At 48.0% G+C, this 20007-nt stretch overlaps 1 protein-coding gene across 1 annotated transcript in view; it reads left to right on the plus strand.

Moving 5' to 3' along the window:
• Positions 1–401: 401 nt before the first annotated feature.
• Positions 402–20007, plus strand: part of LIMD1 (LIM domains containing 1) — a 35378-nt gene continuing 15772 nt past the window's right edge. The window contains exons 1-2 of the mRNA XM_009290387.1: positions 402–481; positions 11226–11327. Coding sequence (XP_009288662.1) covers positions 451–481; positions 11226–11327 — 133 coding nt within the window. The 5' untranslated portion in view covers positions 402–450. The remainder of the gene's footprint in view (positions 482–11225; positions 11328–20007) is intronic.

Here is a 20007-nt window from a genome sequence, read left to right on the forward strand (position 1 = left end):
CCTGGCCTCGCGTGAGCCGACGGTTCCAGATGCTCCACAGCCGCCTTCCCTGGAGGGCGTGAGTGGCCCACGGTCGGACGCTGGGCACCCGGAGGGCTCCAGCGCAGCAAAGGTGAAGCTGCCCTGCCAGACCCTCCTTCTGCAGCCGGAGCAAGGGCCATCGGCGGCAGCGGCGCGAGCCCCGAGCTGGGCTCCTCACGCCTGGCCTCGCGTGAGCCGACGGTTCCAGATGCTCCACAGCCGCCTTCCCTGGAGGGCGTGAGTGGCCCACGGTCGGACGCTGGGCACCCGGAGGGCTCCAGCGCAGCAAAGGTGAAGCTGCCCTGCCAGACCCTCCTTCTGCAGCCGGAGCAAGGGCCATCGGCGGCTGAAGCTGGAGGCACTGACCTGACCCAGCGATCGGCGGCTGAGCTGAAGCTGGAGGCACTGACCCAGCGCCTGGAGCAGGAGATGGATGCTCGGCCGAAGGCCGATTACTTCGGTAAGGAGGCAGTCTGCCAGTCAGCATGAAAGGGGTTCATTGCAAAGTGTCACTGCAGGGTTCACACCTCCATACGCCTGCTTGGTTATTCTTTCTCAGTTTTTTTGTTATTCAACTTTTATTTATCACAGGGACTGGAGGCTTTTCCTCCTGTGACACATTTTTCTTTTATCCTATCTCTTAAATTTTAAAGCAAAGGTAGTTTAGCAGCTTTGGGGAGGACAGCACTGAGAAGAAGCTGGAGCAGCATCTTTTGAAGTGCCCTTCATTGCCGGCAGGGAGGCACTTAACTTTTCTTGACAGTACTCCTGGTTCTCCGTGTCTTAAAAGTACTCTGCCTGACCACGTGTGAGTGGGAAGGCAGCCGTCCAGCTTGTGGAGGAGTCATGCCTGTGTACTCTGCGGGCACGGAGAAGGGCACAGAGCTCGGGCGAGGCTTGGTGGTACCCCCCATGGAGGTGGCCATGGCCAGGCGTGCTTGTGGGATCTCTTGAAGAGGAGTTGCTTGGGGATGGGAAGGGTGGTGGTTTCCCAGACTTGCCAGGATTTCCCCCTGCCCCCAGGTGCTGGTCCCCATCAGCTCTGAAAGGATCGGTGCATCCTGAATCCTAAATCTCAGGTCTGCTAGTAGTCCCAACCACCACCAGAGGTTATTGCTGGTGCTTGGCAGTGGAAAGGGACTGCTTACATGTGAGGATCTCCCAATGAGAATATTAAATGTCCTGCTGGATTAAACCGATTTACTACCCCAGGATGGCAGAAGGTCAGAGGCAAATCGAGTGTTTCCTTTCCCTGCCCTGCCACTTTGCAATTTAATAATACTTCAGCTTTTAGGAGGTGGAAACCCGAAGTTGCTGGGAAGGCTGAGAACTCCGTGGTTAATTTAACGAATTATGGGAGCAGGTCTAGCGTATAGATTTTCCTCACGATTTTAGACCCACAGACACAGAAGTAGAAGCGGGGACAGATTAAACTCTTCAGCCTGGTGCAGAGGAAGGGTTTGCATCTCGGGCTGCACAGATGCCATTGCATGGGGTCCTGCCCAGTGGGGTCAGTGGGTGGCTCAGCGGTGGCCTGCACACACAGGAGCAGCCACGGGCTTCACGCCAAGCTTTGGGGACATAGCTGGAGGGACCACCGGGTGCTCAGTTGCAAATTGCATAACAAAGTGTGTTTCTTGGCATCAGGTGGTGGTACATGCCTGCAGAGGGCTGTGCTGGGATTGTTTATCTCAGTATCTGAGACTGGGTTCAGCCTTGTGGCAGGGCAGATGCGTTTTTATTCTGTCACAGAAAAGTGATGTGTCGAGTTGCTGTACTTCGAGCGTTTTGGCCTGGAAATGTGTTTTGGCGCTTTCCGTCCCGTGCGGGCAGCGCGTGGTTTGAAGGAGCTCAAGGAGCCTCATCTGGGGAGGGGGGGGCTGAACGCTGTGACAAGGAGCTGATAACGAAGATGGGGTTGGGACAACAGTCTCGTGGGAGGCGGTGCTCAAAAATGGGAATATTTTGCTGGAGGTGGCATTCAGCTCCACTGGAGAGGTGTCAGGGGTCTCTTCAACAGACCCTGCTGCGTGCGTCTTCTCCTCACGGTGCAAGTAAACCAGCTGGATCATACCTCATCCAAACTGTGCATGGGGATGGGGTGAGAAAGCAGAGAGACCTAGTTGGTGGTTAGATTATTTTTACATTTTTGTCACAAAATAGGGGGTAGCGCCAGGAGGAGGCTTTTGTCCTGTGGGAAATCTGTAGTGAAGCAGGAGTAATGCTGGCAGCATGGAGAGTCCTGCTGGTCAGGTGGCTGAGTTACCGGTGAGCCCTGGTGAGGGAGGAGAGGGGGAGGCTGCCTGATCCCCAGTGAGGTCTTTTGACATCCTCCTGGCAGGAGGTTTTACACCAGGGTGTAGTGTCTGAGAAATTGGGGAAGGAGGAGAGTGACGGAGGAGAGGGAGAGGGAAAGACGAAAGGATGCAGTCATGGCAGAGGAAGAAGTAACGGTTTGTGGAGCCTCAGCTCTGTGGAGGAAGGCTCGGCAAATCTGCTCTGCAGAGGACCAAGGAGCAGGAAGGGGCAAGTACCGAGGTATTTTACTTCTGGGCCTCTTCCCCCTTTCTTTCTCACTTTTATTTTCATTTTTTCACAGTTACCATACTTCCTTTGGAGGAGTAAAGGACCCAGCTGGTCTTCTGAATCTATCTTTGCTATTCCCTGCCCTCAAGCTAGCAAACTTTAGGATGGAAAGTAAATACTTTTATGCAATAGTGATAAAAAGGATCAGACTTTTCCCCCAGTGAAGGGAAGTCTCATGCAGCAGCTTTACAGTACATCAGAGCCAGGAAATGAAACCAGGACTGAAATGCAGATGACCAAAGTGTTTTATCTAAAATGCTTTCAGCTCTCCTAATTTTGGGCGCTGCTTTTATAACAAGGAGATTTTTTAAGATGGGTCTGTCTGTCTTGGTAACATACAGTCCTTCCGTCTGTCTCTGTCAGGACCAGATATTTATCATGGACAATTAATTCTGATCACAGTAAAGAAGCTGCTTTTTCCTTCACTATGTGAAAACGAGCATTTGTAAATGAAAGCCTAGGAAAGGATAAGCTAGGGACTAGGCATAACATAGGTAGGATGCTCTGCTGAGGAGTAACAGGCAGTCTGGTTGTCTGTCAGCACCAGCTTGCTGTACTGTCTGGACCAGATATTTATCATGGACAATTAATTCTGATCACAGTAAAGGAGCTGCTTTTTCCTTCACTATGTGAAAATGAGCATTTATAAATGAAAGCCTAGGAAAGGATAAGCTAGGGACTAGGCATAACATAGGTAGGATGCTCTGCTGAGGAGTAACAGGCAGTCTGGTTGTCTGTCAGCACCAGCTTGCTGTACAAAATCTATTTGTCTGCTCAGAGTATGTATAATAAGTGAAAGGAAAGAAGCAAACAAAGCCAAGAAGTTTCTTTTTTTAAATAGTGGCCTATGTGTGAGCAGCATGGGCTGCACGTGTCTCTGGAGGAATTTGTGTTCTCCAAGAGTGCTTTTGAAATGCTGACTTGATTTATGTGGGCTTTCGAGGAGGACATAGGGAGTCTCAGGTATCACCCAGGTCTTACGCTTGGGATGGGAAATCCTAAAATTGCTCCCTGGAGATGCTGGTTCCCATGCAGCAGAGAGGGGGCCCCAGGTCCCAGGAGGTGCTGCTAGAAGCCACCTTAGGTTATATTCAGGTTTTTGGCATACTGTTTCCAGGGACCAGCCAGGAGCGAGGTGCCTGAATCCCGCTGACTTTCCATGGTGTTCCTTTGGATGCACCAGCCTTCATCTCCGCTTGGTGAAGGGAAGATTAATTAAATAGGAGTGACTGGGGGAGTTGCAACTCTTCCACTAGCACCACCCAGTGCAATGCAGATGTTTTGGGTTAGGTGCAGTGGCACCATTCCAAGAACTGGCGTGGGACAAGCTTTCAGGTGAGAGCCAGGCAGGTGCACAACCAAACCGAGTGTCTGCCTGCACTGCCTGGAAGTGACTTGGTAGGGGAGAGGCCTGGCTGAGAGGCCTTGGGGTCTGCAGGGAGGTTTTGCCATTCGTTTTAGCAGAACCTGTGGTACCATGCAGTTCCTTGGTCTGTAGGCACAGATAGATGCTTTCAGAGGTGTAACATGTAGCATCACTTTTTTACCAGTGCTTATTTCATATAGCTAGATGGAAATCTCCATCTGATGGAGACTATCTACACCCTTACCAAGAGCTTTTTTTAAAACAATTTTTATAAATGGTTTTCTTGTTACAAGTATTTGTTAGATATTGAGTTCCATCTTCCTTATTATTTAGAGCAGAGCCGATAAGCTGCAGGTATTTTAGGAGCACCCCAGCATTTTGTTTTGCAGTGAAATATTGGGATGCTTCCCAGCAGTCAGGCAGAGAAGATCTCTTAGCGAAGTCTGCAGATTTCTTTTCCCCTTGGCAGAAGCAGAGCGGTAGCTGAGTCGCTGAAACCCCATGGAGACATGGAACCCCAGCACCTTTGAATGGGTGTGATCAGCTCAAAGGCCAGCAGCACTCTTTCGAAGTCTCGTGCATAGTGAAATTAGTGTTTTACCACTGCCAAAAATACAATTCGTTTAACTTTAAGACTGTACACACCTGCAGCCTTTACCAAACCCTGCTGATGATGGTGCACCAGGATGCTTCGGCGGCAACGAGGGTAATTTCAGGGCTGCCGAGTGGAGAATTTCTGGTTAAAAGGAAAGTTCTTCTGAGGTTTGTTTTGTACATGGGTGATGATAACGGCGTTGTTTCCACTGGGAATGAGTGGAGGCATCCCTCGCTGCCTGTTCCTGGGAGAACACCACGGCTGGAAGGAGATGCCTGTCTGCAGCGGAGAGGAGAGGGAGGCAGGGCGAGGCGGGTCCTGGTGGAACAAGGAAAGCTGGAAGGATCATGGCACGTGGACTAGTGGGTGTGTGCAGATTGCAAAGCTTTTCTCACTGCAGGGAACCAAGCAAATAAGTATTTGCCTGGGATATGGCTCTTCAAGATTACAGCAGCATGTGCTTCTCCTCCCTTCCTCTTGGGAGCTCAGCTGGGTTTGCAAGCTAAGGAAGAATCTGTACCAAAAGGAAAGAAAAAGGAAGGAGTTGAGGCAGAGGATCAATAGGTCTTTCAGACAGGATACTGTGGCAGTGGGGACTGAAAGGAATAAGGAACCTCATTCATTTGGCACTGGAGTTAATGTAATCTCTGACATCGCTATAAGGTACTTAAAATGTCACTGACGTGAGTTTGATGGCATTTTGTACTTTGCTGGCAGTGTGTGCATGACTGTCTACAGCAAAGTCGGGGGTCAAGAACATGGCATGCAAAAACAGTACAGGAAAATTGCATTTACCAAATCTGTCATTCTTTGGGCAGGGAGGACCTTTACTTGCAGGGAGCACATCTTTGCTACCACTGAGTGACGACATGGGGCTGATATGAGTGATGATACCCAGTGGTGAATGGGACCAGACTGCCAGGTTTCCCAGGCACTTGATCTCGCACGGGCCTCCAGATCTCCTTGAAATCAACTCTCCAGCAAGTGTGATTGCACAGTAGTGGATAACAGCATAGTGAGGCACGCAGTATGTCTAATTTAGAGTGATGTAGGAATGACTTGGTTAAGGTGAGCCACAGGGAGGTGGCATTAGGTTCTGGAGAAGGTCTGAAGTAAAACCCAAAGAACTGAGCATCACGTTGGGTATGTCGGGGTGAAGTCTTTTTTTTTCAGCAGGCGGTCTTTGAAAAATGTGTGTCTAAGTGAAGGATTTGGTTCTCCTGGAATAAATAGGTGGGTCGGAAACACAGAAGCTGTAGCTTCACGAGGGTGAAGAGGAGGAGAGCTCTCCTCTTACCTTGTTCCCCTTTCCTGCTCTGACGGGGAGGACCCTCCTGAAGGTACAGCTTCTGCCAAGATGCAGCAGGGTCTACTTCTGGATTAGCCACGTGCATGTCTGGGCAGATGGGAAAGATGATATGGGAGGTATTTACATGCAGAGGCTCTGGGGTTTTCTTCCAAATGCAGCTGGGGGTTCTTCAGCATAAATCCAGCCTCCTGTAAGGAGGGGGCAAAAAACAGTTACGTGTGGTGGAGAAGAGTCAAGCTGATCGTGGAAATGTGGCTTGCATGGAGTAAGTGGACGGAGTAGGATAGACTTACTGCTCTGAGTGCTGTTTCTGGATTAGCTACGTATGCAGACCCCCACCACCAGACTCTCCCCTCATCATGCCACTGCATTCCTCTTATCCAGGACCGGACTGACATGGCAAGGAAATCTCACCACTGAAGCAGCACAGCAACACATTTGGCCCTCTAAAATTAAGCGACAGCCTTAGCAAACCCAACTAGGAGCACGTGTAGAAAAGCTTGGCTGTTCTGGATGCTGCTGAGAACAGGGATGCTGCTGAAAAGGAGGGGGATGCTGCTGGAAAAACCCACAACTGTGTTCTTGGTTTGTAGATAGATGATGTCTGGCACATGGAAATAAATCATAATGACCAGTCCCAGAAAATGCTGTTGTTCAGCATGGTTTGCATTGAATTTTTAGCAAGTGGGATACAGTAAGTAACTGAGCTCCTTCTGGTGAGCGTGAAATAGCAACACTTAGAGGAAAAAACATCTCTAAAGGCTTTGAGTCTGGCGGTAAATGGAAATGCACTTGTTGAGCTTTGATGATGGAAATGACGTTTCAGACTGGGCGCCAGGTTTGCTTTCATTTCTGACAGCCCTTGAGGTCTGCATCAGACCTGTTTGATCTCGTGAGCCAAGGCTGTTCCCAGTGACAGCCCTCCTGGTTTGCAGTGCCGAGATGGAGTACGGCAAGCACCGGGGACGTGGCTTACAGGGCATGTTTTTGGTCCCAGCTCTGCCCCAAAGGTCCCTTTGTTCAGGCGCTCAGCTGCAGCGCAGGCGGTTGCTTGCCGCATGATGCGAAAGGGAACAGAGATTTCTTTGTTTTCCGGGGCCCGGCTGCCCTGCCGGCAGAAATTGAGCCGAAATCAGCAATTTCCATCCCTTTCCCTTTCCAAATCTGGCTACCGTTCTACCGGCACGCTCGAGCATGAATTTACCGGCGCTGCACGTGTGCGGTGCTTTGGGCTTGTCATCCTGGTGGTGAAAGAGAAACCTTTCATTTCTCCTTAATAACATCTTAATCACGCCATCTGAGGTTAAAAGCCATAATTTTGGAGGGCATATATGCTCAGATCGACGCTTGCATAAGCATTTGTTATGCGTCGCGAAGTAACCAAGTGCAGGAATCGGGTATCTCGCTGAGCCGTGGGTACTCGGGATCCCTCTGCTTCGAGCTGAGGACAGAAGTTTGTGCTAAATGCTGCGTTATGCCAAGAAAATTACCCTAAGCTGCTGACTAGCATCAGCAGCATGTGGGGCTGGACTGATGCTGCTGACATTTTAACTCTACGCCCTGGCTAGCAGAAAGCACACTCAGCACTCTTTCGGGAAATAGTTGTTGGAGCTGGCGTGGAGCAGGGCGCAGAGCCCGTTTTGCGGCAGGATGGGCTTGGATGTGCCCTGTGCTGCGCTGCCTTCCATCAGGCTGGCTTTGCACATGTGTCGCCGAGCTTGGTGGCTGGCCGCCATCAGCAGCAGGTATTGCTTTTTTGTTGCATAGCCTAAGCCGAAAGAACAGGATCATTGTGGCAGCAGGGAGCGAGCGGCCAAAAAAAAGTGGAAAGGAAAAATCAATAAAAATCACCTTTTTTTCCCCTTTCAGGCCAGGTGTGCTGCGAGTCGGAGATGAAGGCTCAAGTATGTTGCTTAAAATACTTCGGAATATTATATTTGGAAGAAGCAAAGACTTATTTCTAGAATAATTCCAATTGCTACTGAGATTTAATTGGCTTTCAAGTAAGAGTTGGCAGGTACAAGTAAAAACATAAATGATACACAGATTTGCCATAATGCCATTTTTCATTTGTCAGCCTTGCCACGGGACATCTTCAAATACTTATAGCACGGTTGGTTATTACATAGTTGGGTAATTTAGCACATTATAGTTTTTACAGACAACGCTGTCAATTTATTTTAAAAGCCCTTTCATTCTATGACTTTATTTTCCATGTTTTAAGGGCCTAAATATTTAAAGAAGTGGATAAAAGGGTTAAGCAGGGGATGAAACGGAGCATGTACTGAAAGAAAGGGGGAAGGATGGTAGGGGCAGTCGAGGGGCGGGAGGTGGAGGAAGGTTTGGGTACGGATGCGGGAGCCCGGGCAGCTCCTGCAGGATCCAGCCGGACTATCTGTGCTGTTGGGGAAAACATATCTAGTGCCTACGCTCTGAAGCTTAAATGGGATGGACAAGAGACAGCAGAGGCAATTTCTGCCCTCTGTGGGATTTGCATTAGGGTATTTTATAGTGGCTTTAGATGCCTGCCAGCATCTTTACTGTGCACTGTGCCTGCACGCAGCTGCTGTGCCTTCTGCCTCCTGCTTCTTCTCGCTGCTCATCCATATTCAGTGTCACCCGGCTGCTTTCTGGAAAGGAGGAAATCAGAGCACACTGGTGATTTTTTTCTGGAGCAACTGCTCATTGGTATGGAAAAGGGGAAAATGCAGCACTTGCAGTGCAATAAGTACATCGGTTCTGTGGAAAGCCTGGTGACTGTCGTGGAAAGAAGGCTTTGAGCAGCAAAATCAGCAGGTTTTCTGCTCTCAAAACTTTCCACTCGGCATTGCTGTAGTTGAGATGGAATTTTGCGAGGTAGCTGTTAACTCTTGCGTCAGACGATTGCACAGCATCTCAGGCTGCCGCTGAATGTACGTGTTCCTGGGAGAACACATCCATTTGGAAAGCCAAATTTTCTTACCTTTGTCTTGTCTTTTTTTTTTCTTCTTTTTTTTGTAATGCCTGCGTGATTTACCTTTTGCTTTCTTAAAATGTTTCTTTCAATAAATAACTGAGATAAATCTGCTTGGTTCGAAAAGAACCAGCAAGTTTTGCTAACTTGGTGCCAGTCTGTGTGCTGGGGTGGGCCTGCAGCCAAGCTAGCATTTCAGCTCAGGTTGGATTTGGACAAAACAGAGTAACTAATTATTCTCTGCAGCCTTCTCTCCAGGTTTGTGTCAGTTTGGACTCTGGCTCTGAGTGCAGTGGGGCTTGGAGCAGTGCTAGGACAGCTTTCAGTGTGCAGTTGAACACACGCAGGCAGCTGCAGCACAGAGAGCCGGGTCTGCTCTGGGAAAATGAAGTATCTGCTTTTCAGCAGCCCTGTGTGCGCTACTGCAAAGGGTTCCTGAGCGTTTTTAACCCTATAGTGTGAAAACTGACGGCTGCAGCTATCGGCTGCATGAAGAAATTGTTAACCACCCTGGGACTGCCAGCGTGGTGCTGCCGGAGTTGGGAGTTACTTTTCAGCGCTGTCGTAAGTACGTTGGGTTTCTTCCTAACTTTCACCAGACCTTTCCAATTACTCCGGAGCTTGCGGGGCCCTGAAAGAAGTGAAGTTTTGTTAACCATGACATGACTAAGGATCTCCAGCAAGATGATGCTATCCCTCTTCTTGGGCCAGTAGGAGCAAGACGTGACCAACAGTCCCTGCCCCAGGGAGTTTAAGAGTCAGAGTAGCAGTGGAAGGAGAGACCTGGAGGCAAAGTCACATCTGCAGGGTCACTGAGGAGCAGAGAAACATCTTCTGTTTGTCCTTCACACTGCCCTTTTTGGGTAGATCCATGTTTATTTGCTTAAACACAGATTAAAGTTTCTCATTTAGAGGTAGTTAAAGGGCGATGCTGCTTTAAAACCGGTCTGTCGCAATCACAGGGAAATGCCTGAAGTAAGTAAACTGGCTTGATGTGTCATTTTCCTTGAACAAGGACTTTCTTTCGCCGGCCGCTAATAGTGGTTTTGGGTGGCCTTGCTGCGTTTGTCCCTGCCAGGTGGAGGGAGCAGGTCCTGCTCGCAGATGCCATTAAAGGCGTGAAATTCAGTTGTCACTTCTTACTCCATTATCAGAATAGTTTTATGTGGAAATGTGGTGAGATTTGAGAGGCCCTAGGTGAACACACAACACCCTTTGCAAACCTGCAGTGCTAAAGTCTCCTCCCTGCGGTCCCTCCCCACCACCACCACCGTGCATCTGCCCTGTTGCCACTGTTTCCACCCTCGATCAGGCAGGTCTGTGCCTGGAGGGACCCAGCAGCTTCCTCATGAGGTAGAAATCCTCACCCTATGCTTTCTGCCTGGCTTGGGTTTTGGGTTGGAGCCCCACACCGGGGCAGGTGCAGGTGGAAGTGTGCTTGGCTGTGCTGGCTGTAGTGAGAGATTGGGCTGAACAGCCGAGCACAGTCGTCTTCTCCCTCTGGACTCCAGAGCTGACCCTGGTCTTTAGGTGATGGTGGTGGCAGGAAAGCCTGGGTGCGAGGAGCAACTTGGACTTGCACTTGGGACAGCTTATAGCCAGAAGTTGGCCGTGTGTGCTGGCCCTGGCTCTCCTTCACCCCATGAGAGTCAGCCCCCCTTGGCTGGTGGTGCTGCCGCCACCAGGTATCCTCTCCTTAAAACTGACTTCTTTCTTGCCTTGTCCTGCAAGAGGTGAGAAGAACGTCTGGGCAGGGTACATGTTCTGTAGATAGCGCCAACGTTTGGTCTCCCTGTTCAGGTGTGGCTGACAGAGGGAAGAGAGGTAGGTGTCAGGTAGTCAGTTCAGCTCTGTTTTGGTGGGAAATCCTTAGGGCCTTCAGCAGATGCGAGCAGGGTCTGAAATCAATGAAGATTTAAAGGGGCTAAGTGAGCACACACTAAGTGTGTTTTCCTCACAACAGTTGCAACCAACAAGCTTATTTTATGCAATAAGTAGCGGAAACTATTGGTCTGTGAACAGCCCTGAGCACCACTTACTACCACCCAGGCTTTTGGGAGGGTCATTAAGTGGTTTTAAATGTATATAAAGTTTATGGGAATGAATGGGTGAAGGAAGGAGATGTCACTGTAGACAAACAGGGCTGCTGTTGTCCAGTTTACTTTTTTGCAAAAGGCTTTTTCCGTGGAGGTTTGATGACCGTTGTGGCCGCTGTTAACAGCATCTCTCAGGGTGGGTGACACTGATGTCACCTACATCTTGTGGCTAAAGTGAAACGCCTGGTCCTAAGCTGCCGAGCCACCATGCCAAATTCCGGGTGTGGTCCCCCAGCCAGTGACCCCAGCCACCCCATCAGGTGCTGCTTCTGATCTCTGTCTCCCTCTCTCTCTTCCAGGCACCTGCGTGAAGTGCAGCAAGGGGGTGTATGGAGCAAACCAGGCTTGCCAGGCCATGGGCAACCTCTACCACGATGGCTGCTTCACCTGCGGAGCCTGCAGTGAGTACCCCCTGCCTGGCGTACTGCTGGTGCCGCTGGAGCAGGGCCCTGGTGAAAACTCTTCGGGCTCAACGTTTTTCTGGTGTAAAGGGGGAAAAAAAGGAGGTGGTTATTGAATTGTCTGCCACAGCTGTATGTCTTGGTGGTAGTGGTTGCTATTTGTTTTTGAACGGGTTCTTGCAAAGCATGTAGAAAAGATACTTTGGATTGTGCCGGCCATCTGCCTTCTGGTATGGGGGATGGTTGTTTTCATTCCTCTGTCTCTCCGTTACAGCTATGTTTTCTTACTCATAAGAGTATTTTTTCAAAGTGGCAGTGAATATGCCTTAGCTGGCATTTAGGGGTTTTTCATTTGTCATGTCAAACTTTACAGCCATTCTGGCCTTTCAGTCTGCGGACCCCAGGGAGAGCCGCCAGCTCAGCACTGTGCCGAGGGTGCAGGCAGGGTGCAAGTATCGGCAGCGGGCTCTGCGAGCGCTGGAGACACCTTTTCAGATGGAGCTGCTGCATGGTCGGTCCAGTCACGGTGTTTTCACTGCGTGCATTACCTTTACTCGCTGTCATTGTTTTGCCCTTCTGAGGGACCTCCGGTCAAAGCATCTAAGTGCATGAATTCCCCAGGTTACACATCTTGCTTGTTCTTTCTTCAGAGAAATGGAGCCGTGCCCTGAGATGAGGGACGTGTCTCTGTGGGCTTGCTTTCTGGTTATTGCAGGGAGGGAGCTGGTTATTGTGCCAGAGGTATCAGGCTGGGAGCAGCGATGGCGAGCCCTGTGAAATCTGCCCAGGAAGCGGCGTAAATAGTTCAGCTGGCCCTGCCGAGCTCCCTGCCGCATGTCAGACCCACACGTGAAGCTTGCTGGAGTGTACAGCATGCTGCAGTGTATGGATCTTCCTGAGCGGCTTTTCGAGGAGGTCCATGATGGGGTGAGGAACCGGGCCACTTGATTTCAAATCGTGGCTGTGTTTGTAAGACAGTGTTTTTTCTATTTTGTTATGTCTAACTCTAGGGCTAGTAGCATATTTTTAGAAATGTAGCTGTATATGTGGTGGCAGAAAAAATAATAATCCTTCTGGTGCTTTTGTATATATCAGTTTGGTTTTCCCAGATGAGTCTTAGGGTTTTTCTCCTGCGTTGTATTTAGAGTTGTAAACTCATCAGGACTGCATGTGTTTTATTTGGAGCTGTAAAGTCGGAATAAATATAGAAAGATGTGTGTGCTTTTTAATAATAGCTGAACCTTGAACTCTGCTCATTTCCCAGCTGTCTGACACCAGATGCCTTGCCTCACCTATGTTTTCAGTAGAGCACTTCACCGTCATCTGACTGAAGACAGGAAAACTGAAAAGAAAAAGTAGTGTTTGCGTGTGGTGGCAGTTTCCTAGAGGCTCAGAAGTCAGCAGCTCACTCTTTTGTCCCCTCTTATAAACTAATTCGAAATCTTCTCCTGCGGAGAGGATTCCTGGCTGCAGACAGAGCTTTGCTTCAGGGACCTCTTGCCCTCCGTGGCCGGGTGGCCTCCAAACTGCCTTTGCACACAAAGCTCCTGTTAAAAATAATCCAGCAGCAAGTTCGAGCTGTCTTAAATGTCTAAAATTACTACTGTGCAACTGGTGCTTTAGAAAGAAACACTTTCAATCCTCCTTTTAGAATGGATTTTACCATCTTTATTTGGAGACCTGCACTAGAGAGGTACTTGCGGTTGCAGAGGTATCAGTGGTTACTTCTGTTTATGTTTGTTTGTGTTTGGTTAAAAAATAGCTTAATCCCATTTCTAATGAGGTGGGCTGGTAAGGGCTGGCTGAAAGAATAGCTATTTGCTGCTTATTCTAAAAGGCAACCCTTTCTAGAGGTTTCCAGTGCAAGATGAAAAGGTTTGGGTGTTGGGTGAGACTTAGATGGGAAAAAAAACCTAAGTTCAGCAAAGTGAAGCCCATTTTCTCTCTAACCCAGGCTGTAACTGAGGAATCTCTTTGGAGATGTGCAAAGGGTTTCAAATGGAAAGTTTAAAAAAAAAAAAAAAAGGGCTAGTAAAAATGCTAGTTAAAAAAAAAAAAGAAGGGGAGTAATAACAATATTTATCTGAGTAGAAAATACTGTATTTCTATATGAGATTAAAAAGGGGAATGGAAGCCACACGAGTATAAGCGAGAGCCTGTTTTGGCTTGGTATGTGCAGGAGAGTAATTACTCATGAAAGCTCAAGCCCTTCCCATTGGGGCAGTGGCCGTACTAAGATGGGAGCTGGACGCAGCGGCGGCCAGCACGGATGGATGGAGAGGAGCGTGTGTGGTGGCGTGGGACTTCTGGTACTCGAAGGAGAGCGGTGCCGGAGGGAGGCCTCTGCAGCAGCGGAGTTTCTCTCATGTGCACCTACAAGTGGCAAGGCTTACAAGAAACCCTCCAGTACAGGGGGTAGTTTCCTGCGCTGCCACTGTCGTCTGCAGGGCCCTTCGTGCGGGGTTTGTTTGCTCCAGGGGCTTGGGAGGCACAGGGAGGGCGTTTGTATTTCCCCCCCCCAGCAGCATGCTTTGCCACCTGGCTTGCTGTGCTTGTGAAGGCATAGCTGGGCTGACTTTCTGATTCATCAAGCCTCTTTGCATTGCAGCTGCTTAACTGTTGTCTGGGCTGGTACATGCCGTCCTGCCCTTGCGCTCAGGGAGGAAATGTACCCAAGGGGAATCCCCTCTTTCGCAGACCGAGGTCATTTCCCAGTCCCCAGGACCATCAGCCGCAAGATGAATGAAGGGCACACAGCCGTGTCGTTACCCAGAGAGAGCGCGTGCCTCTCTGCAGGCTTGCTGTCATCTGTGTCGCTGCAGTAAATATGATGAGACCAATTTATCTGCCAGAAAAATAAATATTTGTCCGGACAGTATTGTCTGTCTAGCTGCAAAGCACGTCTTGAGCAGCCTATGTGGAAACTCTGGTTTCCAGCTGAAAAGTAAGTAGTGCTTTTAAGGTCAAGTGGAGTTCATCTTGGACACCATCCAGTACAATCTTGTCTTTGAGAAGTCAAGGTTGCTCATGATTTCAATCCTAAAATTTCTGCTCTGGTGGAACACTGAATATCTCCGCTCCAATAAATAAAATATACAAAATTACCTATTAAGGTAAAGCATATTGTCCTCCAGATATTTATATCTGCTGTCCTGCTGTTTTCATTTTAGTGAGGATTTCTAATTTTGCTCGTAGTTGGATTTGTGTCCAAATGTGCATTAGTTTCCCAGATACAGAAAACCAAGAGGGTCTAAGGAGGGGAGGGGTGTTGATACCTCATGGCGCCAAATTTCCTACACTCTCTGTTTCCTGATACACATATGTTCAGAGATAAATGATAGAGCAATTTGTTGAGCAAGAGCTACACATACGTTACAGGGTTCAGTTGTCAGGAAAAAAAATGCACTGTTTTATCTGAGCCACTGGCATGTAATGCAGAAAATTTGGCTTAGAGGTCAAAACAACAGATTTAGAATGATTACTTTGGCATAAATGTCTCATTTATCTTCTTGTTTGTTACAGGGCAGAGGCACAAACAAGGCAGCTTTTTGCAGAGAGGGAGAGGAAAAAACTTCGGGCTCTTTCTGCCGGATTAGTAATACATTATATTTGCTTTACAGGAGGACCATGAAAGTAGGTTAAAAAAAAAAAAGTCCTCGAAGCTCATACGGCTATTTCCTGCAAGCTCAAGGTGTCTGTTTCTGTCTTGTTTTTTTTTTTCAGTTTGTTGGACAAACAGTTGTAGTTATCAAATGGTTTGTTATACATTATATTGCTTTACAGGAGGACCATGAAAGTAGGTTAAAAAAAAAAAAGTCCTCGAAGCTCATACGGCTATTTCCTGCAAGCTCAAGGTGTCTGTTTCTGTCTTGTTTTTTTTTTTCAGTTTGTTGGACAAACAGTTGTAGTTATCAAATGGTTTGTTACACATTAACCATTTAAGTTAAATCACCTGTTTATACCTCCTCAGAACACAAAAAATGCAGGTGTTTCCAGTTGTCAATATTTATTATTTAGGTAGTAAGGAGACCTTATAAATTATATAGATTTCACTACACAGTATCGCTCTAACCTATTGTGGTGTTTTAGTGTTTTCTCTAGGATTCAGCCAGGCTTATATCCAACTGCTGCAGATTGCCTGGAAAACAGACCTTTTTAGCTCTGCTGGCAGTGTAATTTAGAGCATAAGGGTCTTGTGCTTGAGCCGCTTGGTCCTCGGAGGAAATCTGAAAGCTAAAAAAGTGCAAGGGAAGTGTCAGAGATGACTATGAAGGAAATCTGTAGGCGAGGAAGGAAGTCAGAAAGAAAGAACTGATTGCAAGGTGGTTTGAAGGAGGGCTTGATGTTGAACTGCAGCAGAAGGTCCAAAATGAGGACCAGATTTTGACCCCTTATTACAAAGAGGTGGAAACCTTGCATGTTTGCCAGATTACAGAATTCAACCTTTGACATCTCAACGTTACTACCTTACTTTCTTTTTCTTTTTTTATTGTAAGCTCAGATTAATGTTGATGTCTGTGTAAGGCTAACAGGCTGCTGTTCCAGTGGCAGAGTTTGAAATAACACGAGTTGGCTGTCTCTTGCCACCATCTGGGGATATATATAGGGTATTTTTTAATATTTCACAATGTAGTTGTGTTTAGAGGTATCAAGGGTCATTTACTAAACAAGGTGGCTAAGGTATCGAAGCAGTATATCTGCGAGCATAGCCCTCTGCTTGGGCTAATTAGTCTCGCTGCAGTGATTATAAAGCATGGCTACTTAGAGCGATGCGGCTCTTCGTGTCTTTGGGATAATTATGTTGAATAAGCATGCCCCATATTGGTATATAACCCCTGGAACAACAAGGCCATGTTTTTTATTGGTATCACTAAATAACTCAACAAGCAGAAAGTCACCTTTTTCTGCGAGTGTGACTTAATCCCAGGTTGCAGGACAGACAGCCTCGCCAAGTGAATTTCCCTGTGGCGCATGTATGTGTCTGGTTATCTTCAGATGCAGAAACTACCAGCTGTTCTAGTGGAGGCAGAGTGTACTGCTTGTAATTGGATATAAAACCACTATAGTGATTGACATGCGTGAGAAATGCACAGATCTTCAAAGTGGAGAGTGCAAAGTACTGCTGGTAATCCTTCCTCAGCATCCCTTTAATAAAATTATCATGCAAGAGTCCATGTAGTAAACAATATATTTTTTTAGCAAAAGTAATCTCAGAAAAGGTTCAGTCGTGCCTCCCGACATTTTGGGAGACAGGGAAGGCATCAGTGCGTGTTTCAGCTCCAGTCTAAATTGCTGCTTTGTTCTTGCTGACTTTTTGTCTTCAGTCTCTCAGCTCGCTGGTGACAAATCCCTGCTGTTTGGCACAAGAAGTGCTTGCCATAGATGAGAAACGCCGGGGCAGCTTTCATGGTAGGATGACAGTACTTGTTCCTCTCCTGGCCAGATTTCAGGGCGGTAGTGCTTTGGGGTCTGAGCTGAAAAGGAGCTTTGGCATGGTCCAGGTGTCCTCAGTAGATATCCCTGCTGGAAAGGTACAAGTGTTCAGCTCACCCACAGGAGATGCAGTCAGGGTTTTATCAATATGCTAGTGGTTTGAGTCAATTGCATGTGTTTTAGTGCTGGCTGAAAGTCTGAAATCATCAGGACAATGTGAGAAAAAAGGTTGAAACCTTTAATGGAATGTATTTCCAGTCTTTCTGGTCTTTTTATTTTATAACGTCATCGTCAAAGTACTGTTTTTTGTTAAGAACAGGCATAGGATTAATTGTGCTGTAAAGATTTTGGGGGGTTTCTTATAATGTTTTAATGGTACCTATAAATAATTTTCTGAGTAGTGGCTCTGTAAGCACTGAGGCCTCTTCCATACCTAGAGAAATTTAAAAATTGCTCTCTTGTATAATTTCAATGCAGAGTTACATTCACCGAGGACACAGAGATTGCCTCTCCCTCCTTCCTCCTCTGAGCCCCCGTGTGTTTTGATGACAGTTGATGGGTGGTGGAGTGGGAGGCCAGCTCTGATGGCTGCCTGCTTTTGGTGCGTTTTGGGGAACAGGGCAGCCGTCCCTGGAGTGATGCAGAGAGCAGCTGGGCACTGGGTTGAAAACCAGTACCTCAGCTGGGACTCCCCGGATCGTGGTGCTGCTTTGTCCCAGGGTGACTTTATCTTACCTCTGAATTTTGAAGCTTCAAGGGGTTTTCCCTAAAAAGAAAAACATTTGAGTATCTTCTTGCAACGGTTTGCCATCAGCAAGGGAGAGGTGTTGCTCAGTTGTGTGGCTTACTGTGGTTTTGCAGTATTTCCCTCTCAGGAGCCATTTCTGCCTTCACCTGTGGTTGCTTTGCCGTTAGAGGCGGCTGATCTTTTCTTACACGTGCCAAAGCATACTTTTGGCTTTCAGGCATCAGATCATTTTCTCAGAGTTTTGTTGGATTTTTTACCACCTCAAATGTGTGTGTGGTGAGAGCGCGGAGGGCGTTTTTTGCAATTTTACAAGACAGCTGGTACAGTTGAGAGAGAGACTGAACATCTTAATGGTAATGGAGCTACTGTGTCTTAGCGCAGTTTTTTCTAAGAGGCGTCTTATCCTTCTGCCCGTGGTTTCACCAAGGCTTTGATCTGACTTGGGGTGTCTGCCGGTTGATTACAGTCTGTGTTTACCTGATTTGGAGGATGTGCCGGCATCTAAGTGACTCTTCCGTGCAGCCCCAGTTCAAGAGCGGATTGGAGATATTGACGCTTCTGTGCCAGACTCAGTGCTGCATCCAGCTTTAATGGCGGCCAACAGAAATAGCACAGGTGGCAGAAATTAAGTAGAGCTCTCTGATGCTCAACCTAGTCTGCTGCGCATGGTAGTACACCGTACTGCCTGTCAGCAAAGTCAGTATCCACGGAGGGCTCCATAAACGCGTGTGCTGGCCGGGCACCAGTGGGTCTCGTGTGCTGCTGAACTGTGGGCAGCAGGGACTTCTCTATGGTACGGGGGAGCTGAGGCCTCTGGGCTCTGCCTGCGCCCGTTGTGCTGCCTGCAGGGACCAGAGTAGGTTCTTTGATCTGACCCTCCTCATACTTCTACATAGGGGAAATGGAAACTGGGGGAAGGACTGCAGCTTGGGCCAGAGCCACCCAGGTCTGAGGAGGAGCTTGTTTCGATCCTTAGCAGCTAGACGGATGGTGTTTCCAGCCTGCTGTCCCACTAGTGTGTCAGGAGCTTACATCCAGTGAATCCGGAAACTGAAATCCTTTTGTATGTAACCTGCCGTTAGTAATCACATGTCCAAATTTATCTTACAGCTGTGGCACTCTAAGAAGGACTGATTTTTGTAATGACAGAGGCCCAGGGTTGTCAGTGTGGAAGGGACCCAGGAGCAGCTGCCAGTCTGCAGTGATTCTCGCCCATCTGCTGTGCAGATACAGCAGGGAGCTCCATGGTGCTTAGATAAGTGATAAGTGAGGTCCACACTGCCTCCCCAGCAATGCGGGGTCCTGGTCATGCATCTCCATAGGGCCCTGGGATCTGGACATGGCCCTGTACCATTGCATACATCGAGAGCAATCTCTTGTCTTTGAACATGGGTTTGTGACCCCATTGTCCTTTTAATAAATAAAGGAAAAGCAACTTCAAAAGAGAAAGTTGAGTCCAGCTCCCCAGCAAGCAAATGATGCATCTTCCAACATACTCCTTGGGCCGTTGCAAGTCACTGGTAAACCCCTCTCTGTATGAACTTCAAAAGGAGAGAGCTGTCATTTGAGAAAACGGTGGACAAAAGCACCCACATCCTGGGAGTGCAGCCTGGTGGTATGCCTATTATCAGCTGCTAAGCAAAGTGTGTTTATTTTAGCACAAAGGCACTAGTGACTAAGCTTGAATTATTCTGAAATCAGTGCTTAAATGACCTCGAGGTCATCCTGAAGGTCCCACAGCTAAACAGATTAGACAGATGTGTTAGGGATGAGCAGTACATAAAAGCATGAGGCTCAAACCTTCTGTCAGGAAGAGGACCAAGAAATCTTGTAACAATGAATGAAGATGGTAGGGTTGAAATGCCAAAGAATTTTAATTGTCTGAATTTTTTCAGGTGAGAGATTAGCTAAATTCAGGGTGAAGTGAAAGTGAAATACAGTCAGGAGCCAGCAGCTTAAGACATGTAGTAGAGCAATTGATCCTGAAAGCAGCAAGCCACACATTATATTCCTGGGTTTATCAAAGAATATCGTCTCTGTAGTCATCATGATGCATATTTAAAGTGATGCGTGTTTAAAGTAGGCAGTGATCAATATGTGATTCCTTATATGCCATTTAAGTTCTCAGTCCTTCCTTTCAGTGAAATTATGACAGCATCTCCATATTCAAGTGAAACCTGTGCCAGCCTCTGCAGGCACACAGTCAGAAGTATCGCTTTTGAGAGGGACTTGTTTAATGTAAGGCGCTGTCCCGTGGCAGGGAGCTCAGCGCAGGGACGGAAGCTGCTGCTGCCCTGCTCTGTGCTGGGGGGCAGTCCCAGCACGGTTTGTTTTACTGGTGTGGCTGCAGCCAGAACGTGCATTTCCCAGCTCCACCGGGACGGTCCCCAGTGCAGCCTGGGGAAGTGAGCTTTTCCTGCATCTTGCTTTCCCATGTGTACGATGAGGAGATGCTTCCTCATCTCAAAGGGGTGGTGGGAGGAGAAGTCCATCCTGATG

The sequence above is a fragment of the Aptenodytes forsteri genome, unplaced genomic scaffold (assembly GCF_000699145.1).
Source record: "Aptenodytes forsteri isolate BGI_AS27 unplaced genomic scaffold, ASM69914v1 Scaffold426, whole genome shotgun sequence".
In the NCBI taxonomy this organism is placed as follows: domain Eukaryota; kingdom Metazoa; phylum Chordata; class Aves; order Sphenisciformes; family Spheniscidae; genus Aptenodytes; species Aptenodytes forsteri.